This window comes from Medicago truncatula, chromosome 5 (genome assembly GCF_003473485.1).
Source record: "Medicago truncatula cultivar Jemalong A17 chromosome 5, MtrunA17r5.0-ANR, whole genome shotgun sequence".
Lineage (NCBI taxonomy): Eukaryota > Viridiplantae > Streptophyta > Magnoliopsida > Fabales > Fabaceae > Medicago > Medicago truncatula.
In genome coordinates, this window is record NC_053046.1 from 5,235,946 (window position 1) to 5,245,490 (window position 9,545).

At 32.4% G+C, this 9,545-nt stretch overlaps 1 protein-coding gene across 1 annotated transcript; it reads right to left on the reverse strand.

Moving 5' to 3' along the window:
• Positions 1 to 6,141: 6,141 nt before the first annotated feature.
• Positions 6,142 to 8,780, reverse strand: LOC11420566 (U-box domain-containing protein 30). The gene is made up of 2 exons (XM_039834434.1): positions 8,522 to 8,780; positions 6,142 to 8,138 (listed from the first exon to the last, which is right to left on the reverse strand). The coding sequence occupies exon 2, from the start codon at positions 8,130 to 8,132 to the stop codon at positions 6,777 to 6,779; it is 1,356 nt and encodes a 451-aa protein (XP_039690368.1). The 5' UTR covers positions 8,133 to 8,138; positions 8,522 to 8,780; the 3' UTR covers positions 6,142 to 6,776.
• Positions 8,781 to 9,545: the final 765 nt, after the last annotated feature.

Below are 9,545 nucleotides of genomic sequence, written 5' to 3' on the forward strand. Positions count from 1 at the left end.
TTATGTGATCTAGTCTCTTTTGTACATCAATAACAGAGTTTACATTCAGAAATCATATTCTTGTTATAATACATATATATTAGCTGGTGCAAAGAAAATTCAAGAGAAAGGTGTAGAAGTCTTCCTTGGAGCGTGTGTAAAATTATCACTTGATTATGTAGAATTCTCCTTTGAAGTTTATAAAAGGGAGACATGATTTGCAAACTGAACATGAACAAAATCATTTTTTAAAGCATTTGAGATAATCTTTCTAGATCTCAAATATTTTATTCTTCAATTCCTTTCAAAAGCTAGCCATAAATATATTTTATTCTTGAATGACCAATGAACTCTTTTAAATCAAATTCCAAATTTGCTGCTCATCGGTCTTGTAATCTTGTTCATATTAATTGGTAAGTTAATTTAACGTATAAAATAATTGAATAATCTTGCAGAAAATTTTCCATATGATGGCTTATTGCATGGTAGCGAAAGTCCTCTTACGGCATTTGACATGCATGCATGCCTCCTCACGTAAAGAATTTGTAGTGTTTCACTTAATTTCACCCACACTAGTAACTATTGTTTATTTTATTTTATTTTATTTTATTTTTCTTATGTTCTTCAAATTGATACATACTTCCGTTCCCCCTAGACGTAGTACTTTAATTTAGAAAAATAAAAGTTAGTCAAGTCATGTGTAGATTGATTAGTTAGGAGCCAACGCAGTATCAAATTCAACATGCCGTTGCCTTTGAAGAATATGTATGTGCACGAGTGTAACTAATATATACATATATAGTTTTTTTTTTTTTTGAAAGAAGATATATATATACATTTATAGTTAGTTTGTTAGCAAACCAAGGACTAATTAACCACCCAAATCAAACTTAAGAGAACTTAATTAATTAAACGTGGACATAACAATAAAGAATAGAGCAGAGCAGTGATGCAAATTAGTTCTATATTTGCACTTAGTTTTTTAATGGCTTGCGCTGGCCACAGTCTGATTTTGACTTGGTCCATGTTAGGAAGAGGGAAAGAAACATATACCAGCTCAAACAATTGTATATTCTAATTGGTTTGTTTCTTTCAACAGATCATGTTATTGTTTTGCATTTATGTATATGGACCAGCTTAAAATCCTTTTTAGTTTACTAAAAGAATATAATACACTGATATCGCTTAAAATCCTTCGTTTGAATGTTAAGGTTGGATGATATGAGCCTAAGAGGGGCTTAAGAGGGCCAAACTTCATGGGTTAGTGACTTAATCTCATTGGAGAAGTGTTTTTCCCTTTTTTTTTAAGTATTGTTTAAAAGATTTTTCTGTCGTTAACTTTAAATTTGAATTGGATTTAGTGCGAGTAGAGTATGGCTCTTCTCGAATGAACTTGAGATTCTTATCAAAGATCAACTTCATCTTTTTGATGATTCTACATTTGACATTTCATTCTATATTCCTCATGGATTGAAAGTGGTGTCTTCTTACTTTTTCCGAATGAACTTTGTGTTGCTCTCCTACGTCTCTATTAGGGTTTCTCCCTTGTGTCGTCATGGGTTTCTCACCTTCTCTTTTGTAGAGGTCAGGGCCAACCTAAGAGTCAGGAGTACTTGATATAAATATCTTATATTCTATTTTTTTAATCAACAATATCTCGATAAAAGACCCCATATTCTACTAAAATTAATAAAATATTATCTAAATTAAAATTATTTCAACAAAGATTAAATATGTTGATTTTGTTATCAATAGAAAATTAAATATAAAATGAAACCAATTACATTACTTTAATTTATGGTTTTGTATTTAAAACACATGAAAAAATTAATTATAATTAAAATATAGTACTTTTATTAAAGTACTATTTTGAACTTTAATAGGACCTTATCTTAAAATTTATCTTAGGTCTTGATATGTGTTGGACCAGTCTGGGTGGAGGCTTTCTCTCCCGCAAATAGGAGTCGAGTCTAATTCTCAAAGCATAACTACCACCCCCACCTGGAATTGGGGACTAGGATCACTCTAATTATCTTCAATCTACATCCAATAAATATGTTGCCCTCTCACTCTAACATCAGTCTCATATGCCCCTCTTCCACATGTCACTAAATAAGAGATATGAAGAAAATTGACGACGAGTCTTTAAACTTAGTCTCTTCTATCTTTCCTTTTCTCTTCTTTTATATATGTACTAAAAACACCAACTATAATTGAGTTCTTATCTATCAATTTTACCTTAGAATAGATGACCAATTTGCAATTATTCAATTGTTACATTGTCAATTCTGGAATCCTTACAACAATATCCAATTGGGTTTCTTGTTGGTGTGGCTTTGACTGTGCCCTTTTTGCGTTGTTGGATCCTAGTTCAAGAATAGGCGAAGGATACTTCTGTGTAGTTTGATAATAAGTCTCTGAACTCTACATTTTGAAAAATTATAAAGTTACTGTGTCTTTTTATGCATCCTTATCAGAATTGGGGAACGCCCTTGTACTGCTTAATCATTTTGATATTAATGATCTTTTATTTTGACATGTAAATCAATCATACCGTAAAAATAAAAATAAAAAATAAGAGTGTGTCTTCTTCTTCTAATCCATCTTGCTGGTTATTGTTTGTTTCTTCTTGATTCTTAATCGTGTGATCTTGTTTGTCCTTGTTTGCTTGAGTATAAACAATGTAAACTACAATGGTCTTTCATTCTTGTGTAAACTCCCTCGGAAATTAGGGCCCTCAGATAAATCCTTCGGATTTCCATGATCTATGTCTTGGATATAAAAAATAAAATAAGATGTGGTCCGTGGATATAACACTTTTACATATTACACTCGTCCCTAAATATATGATCAAGTTGACTAAATTACAAGAATTAAGAAGAAAAATTAGTAGTATTAAATTTTTTGACAATTTGTTTTTAATACTTTATCTTTTTGGAGAGAAAATTAATTTTATTTTCTCATAGTATTTACTATTTATTGCAAGTTGTATGAAAATTATTAATGTAGCTAAAACTTGAAAGAGATTGTTCCCGTAAACATAACTCAATTTGTAGGAATATTTCAATATACAGAGATTGATGTTCGAATTTACGATTGCTCATTTGTTCATCTTATTAAGGGTTGAGATTTTGACCACTAAACCAAAAAATATGGAAAGAAATCTTATAAAAAGAACCGGTGAGATTTTTTTTAAAGTCATATTTTAAAACATATGTATAGTTTGAAGTTGTAGGACAATTTTCATATAATATAGAACAAATACCATTTTTATGGTGTTTTCCGATCTGAAACACAGAGGATTTTCTAGACCAGTACTGCTATATGAAGCGAAACAAAACTTCACGAATGCACAGCAAAACTGTAATCCTTAGTCCTTATCTGTTTATCTTCTACGATAACGTTAAGAGCAATTTTCGTGCCAGGTCTTCCTGTCTAGCCGATGCATCAACATTGGGTTTCCTCCTTATTGGACTTCATTTGTTATCTTTGCTCCACTATATTGATTACTTCTTGGTGCTTAATTTAATGAAGGTTACTTTTTAGGCCCCTCCAATATCTTTTTAGGCCCTCTAAAAATACAAAAATAACCTTCACAACACACATTCAGTAGATACAAACCGGTGGTGCATATTTTTTCTCTCCACATTTTGCACCTTCGGTATGTACATACCGGAGGCATATTTTCACATTTTCAGATTTACACTTTCTGTAGTTACATTCCGAATAGATATTTTGAAATCATAGATGGATGGAAAAGGACTTCTGGGCAACGGAACCTCTCAGCCCCAATTGTGATAACTTGTCCATTTGTTCATCAGGAAGTTCATAGTTTTTCTCAATTGAAAATTTTCTCTTTGTAGTCCCTGTTGAAAGGTAGACAGAGAAATAGAGATGGCAAATCACATCATCTTAGACTCCTTTGTAAAGATTCCAACTATAAAGTTTTAAAAGCTTTTCATCAATGGATAATTCGTGGACTCAGTTTCAGGCTTTTTTTCATATTAGTTTCCTAAATATTTGCCTCAATTCTCTGTCCGGTAGGTATGTACAGAAGCTGCAAAAATAAAATTAAAAACATTCACCTTCCGTAGGTATGTACAGAATGTGTTATTTGAGGATATTTTTGTAACTTTAGGGGCCCTAGAGATATGAGGGAGGCTTATAAAGTAACCTTCTAATTTAATCATTATCTAGGTTACGACTCTTAAGCCCATAAAGTTACTGGTGTAAACCTTTTTGACTCGTATAAATATACCAATTTTTCGTTTTAGTTCCTCTAAAATATTTTTTCAGTTTTTAATCCTCAAAAGTTTTACATTTTCACTTTTGATCTCTCCGTATCAGTAAACATGTAGAATTCATATTTTTTGAATAAAATTTATAATATTATAATAATTTTTTAACAAAAATATAAATTAAATATGAATTTTTATATTTTTGACGGTTAAAAATTCTTATTTAATTCATATTTTGTTGAAAAATTCTAAAAAAAAAATTGGACAGATTTTCACAATATTCTACATAATTTTGTTAAAAAAAATTCAAATGTTACACATGAATTCACTTAAAAATAAGGATCCAAAGTGGTAATTGAAAATTCTATAGAAACTAAAAATCAAAGAATATTTTTAGATGGATTAATATAAAAAAATTATATATTTATAGGGACCAAAAATACATCTAACCTTAAATATAATAATGAGTTTATCACAAGCTTAGTAGATGTAGATGCAGATGCTCCATCTCTAGATTATAGATCTGCCCCAGCATGGCAGCATATGAGTCAATCTTTTTGCGCTCAAAGGCAAAGCTCAACTTGTTTCCTCATAATTATTTGAGTCAACAACACGAGGTGTAATAAGATATTAAATCTTTTTACACGTGAGACAGTTGAGCAGACAACATGGTTTTGAGTTTTGACTGTTGACCACCACCGAGTGCTGATTTGCTAGTATGTCCTTATTAGCATTATGAATCATATGTACTTTAAAATCCTAGTTGGTCCTGTCATGTTCTAATTTAGTTGAGTTAATGAAATTTGTACCGTTAATCAGGGAAGATGATTAATAATAGTTGAAGTCAAAATTCTCAATGATATGCTTAAATAGAACCAAATGAATATTGCAGAACATTAGTACACACCTTATAAATGGAGGAGCAAAAGGCGAAGTTATGATCATAGTTGGTTTTCATAAGTACATACCAATCAATGCTTTTGTAAGAAAGTACTATAATTTTGGGATAATTATAGTTAAAATGTATGTATAGTAGTCTTTCCAAGCGTAGCTGAGATGACAAAGATAATGCATTGTAATATATAGGGGTCGAGTTTCAAATTTTGGATGTCCGACTTGTTCACCTTAAAGGTTAATTCTAACCACTGAACTACCCGACCAAAAATATCTATATTGTAGAATCAAATAACCCTTCATCCAAAAATTAAAAAATGTGTCAACAAAATGAATGGAGAGAATAGAAAAGGAGAAAATGTTATTTTCATCGTTTGAATATCACATTAAAGAGAAAGAGACATATAATCATTTTGAGCAACAAGAATATCCTAATTTTCCCCAAATAAAACAGTCTATGATCAACACTACTACTCTACTACCTTAAGCCCCTAAGGCTATTTTTATTTTTTAGACTTGGCATTTATCCTACTTTGTAGCATTATTTGCATAGACATTTAGAAAAGGATGTTTTGTGATTTGTAGGTATTCCTATGGCCAAACAGCAATTCAACGTTCCTATTCCTTGAAAGCTCTAAAGCTTTCTTATCTATCTTTTTCAATCAACCACTGATTCAGTGAATGGTTAAATTGGGTCTTGTCCTTAAATATACTACCTACAAAAGGAAAAGCAAAAGTATTCACTAACTGGAACGTCTAGTCATCCATAAATACTGTGTGAACTTCACCACTTCTGGTGGATGTTCATGGTCTACCACTCTTCTCCCCTCATTTTTTCACTTTGTTCCCTCCCCTCATTGGTCATTTCAATTACAGCAACACCAAAGTTACATATTTTTTGAATATAACCTCCAAAGAAGACCACCTATAATCAAGAGTTCGGCTGAAAATTAAGTAAAATTTAAAAATAAAATAAATCGGAATTCGAACTCAGCAATTATTAAAGTAAAATAAATATCACAATTTGAGATGTTGAAGTGCAGAAAAATTAAATTAAATGAAAAATGAAATAGTTGTTTCCAATTCCATTGTACACATAAAAATTGAAGGTTTCAGAGGCTCTCCATTGTCTCTACACATGATTGAGATCAAAAGCAAAATTTCCAGTATTTTTGTAATGGAAAATTGGAGGCCTCTGAAAAGATCCAAAGAGGAAGAAGATACAATGAAAGTAAGGGCTTGGAGCAAAGCAACTCCTCAACAATTACAATTGAAATTGCAAGCTCCATCTTTGCTATGTGATGATCACTCTCCTAACAAGTATCTTTATCCAACAACAACAACAGCATGACTTCTACATCCATATAACCAAACCCCAAAAGCAGTATAAATAATTCAAGTATCTTCATGATGGGGCTTATTGTAACAGAAGCAAGGGTGTGCAATTTCCACATTATGATTTCTTCTTCATTCATCAAATTAATTGTTGGAACCAAAATACTTAAAAATATTTACAGGAGAGACTTGCACCTCAATCCCATTTTCACATTTTGGAAGTTATTGGAGTTCTGTTCTGTGGTTTGAGAAGCTGCTAACCTTTAATTCTACTCTTGCCCCTTGTGAATTTACAAAATTATTGGCACCACCACCAAGTTTAATCCAGTGTCATTGGATGGTTCTGGTAAGCTTGCACTTGGAAATGAAGATGGTATCTGAATAATTCAAACTACATAGTTTCAAAAGCTCAGCAGATTGTTGTTTCAATATTGGATTGCAACCACTTTGAATCACAAGAAGGAGCTTAGCTGCAAGCCCTGCATCAACGGCAATCGACGAACACTCCTCGGGCGCGAGCTTGCAAACAGACCACAAAATTGACAATGCATACTGAGTACAGCTTTCTGATATCCTCATCAAAAGTCTCACCATGATAGGGATTGTGTTAACACATTCCTTCAAAGCTACCCTGCCTTCGGGTATTGACGATAACGAATCCAAAACACAAAGGGCTAATTCCAAACAATCATGGTCCATACCAGACAACAATTCAACTAATTGAGAAACAGCGCCAATGCTAACTAACAAAATCTTAACTTCCTTATAGAAGCACACTGTTCTGAGAAGGCTTAATCCAGGACAGATTCCATTGCTATGTCTCTTATCCTTAACAAGCCTCATCAATCCAACCAATAAACTATGGCTGGAGATAATCTCGGAACGAAAATCTTTCTCTTCAATTAACGTTTCAATCAACCGCGTGCAATTGATTTTAGTCTCAATTGAACCCTCATTCAAGATATCAACCATCAAAGAAATCTTAGCAGGTTGCATAAGATTCTTCTTAGATTCAGAATCAAGTGTCAAACTAACAAGAATACCAATAACTTCAGAACCAACAGCATGTGAAGTAAAAGGACCAAGTAAAGAAGATAAAACAGAAACACCACCTCCATCAATCACAGACTTCCTTGCAGTAGCATGAACAGACACAACTTGATGAAGCTCCTTCAAAGCATGAACTCTAGCTTGACCCTTCACCTTCTTGAGTGTCTCCACAAGCTCAGAAGCTCTTCCTTGAACATCTTCGGACCTCTTCTTCATCAACAGATACTTCTGAGAAAACCAAGTATATATCAACCTATAAAGTGTTGTGTTTGGAGTGATGGAATCATCCCAAAGCTCTTGCATAGTTGTAGGACAAGTAAAGTGTCCCATATTAAACCATTTGAGAATGTTGTTCCTCTCATAGGTTTGTCCAGTGCAAAGAGTAACAGGGTCTTGCATTGGTTCAAGAGAAATTGGACAAATGAAAACACTTGGTACTTCACATAACTCAAGCTCTTGAATCATTTTTCTCAGATCTAATTTCTCACCAACAACACCAGTTCCTACAATACCACCACAATCAACACCACCCAAAACCCCATCTTTAACAGCTGTGTCCAGATCTAGAATCTGACCATCACCACCACCCTCATACCCAACTACCATATCCCTTTTAGAAGGCTGATACATAGGCATTTTTCCCTAAAAAAAAAAAAAAAATCCCTTTTTTAGACCTAGAAAGCTATGAATGAAAAAACCCACAACCCAAAAATCAGTTCAATGACAAGAACTCTTCAAAGGGTCATCAAATCACATTACATTACAGTCTATGACAAAAGTGAAAAGAGAGAGAGAGAGAGAGAGAGAGAGAGAGAGAGAGAGAATGGGTTATTTCACTGTAGAAAAAAATCACTTTTTTTTGGTATGGTCAAAAAGGAAAATAATGCAATCAAATCTCAAATCATGAAGATATAATAAAAACTTGGTTGAAAGAGAAGAGAGCAATGAAAGAAAGAAGAAACAGTGGTGACCACAGTGATAGTACAAGAAAGAAAGAAGTGAAATGAATGGCAGAAGGAAAAAACCTGACAAAGAGTTGAAACAAAGATGGGTGAGTGGGTTGAAGAGAAATAATTGAGAAACAGATCAGAGAATGAACAGTTAAGGATTAATAGAAATTAAAACAAGTACTTTGTGAGATTTATTGTTGTTTCAACTCATACTCACTCATTCATTGAGTTGAGTTAGGTTAGAGAGAGAAACATAACATAACATAACATGTGATTGTGAGAGAAGAAGCAACAAATGTAAATAATGTTAGTGCTATTCTTCAATGTTCTTTTGGGGGCATTTGGTCAACAAAGCAGAAGATTAAACTAAATAATTGAATCTTTTTGGGTAATTAATGATTTTTTCAAGAAATGGATAACCGGGAAAGTATGGGGTTTAGCCGGTCAATGAAATGAGACTGTCTAGGCTTGTGCACCACACGTGCACTTATCTAATCTGTCGCCGTAAACTTTCCTTTTCTTTCTTTGCTAATCCACTACTAGGACTACTATAATCATACTCCTTTGGGGGGTTTTTTAGGTAAAATTACATTTTTAGTCCTTTAACTTAATTACAGATAACAATTTGGTCCTTTATCTTTTTTTCATTTCATTTTGGTTTTTTTTGTCCATTTTCATATACATTTTCAAGCTTCAAATTAAATATTCTTATGCAAACATAGACAAAGATCATAAATTTGAAGACTGAAATACCATAAGAAAATAAAATCATGAATTTTAAGTTTAAAAATTCATATGTAGATGGACCAAAAGGACAAAATTGAAATGAAAAAAAGATAAAGACTAAATTGTTACCTAAAATAAAGTTAAGGGATTAAAAGTATAATTTTGCCGGATTTTTATCAAGAGCATTTCTTTTTCAATATTGTGATTACATACAAAGATAAATAATCATTTGTTCTTGAATTTGTAACCAATAGCGACAATCCTATTTTTTGTCTATTTTATTAGTCAAAATAGTTTATTATGAAAACAAATGTTTATATCTTTCGTATCTATCCTCCATTTTAACCACTCTGTGTTAACCCACCACGCTCTA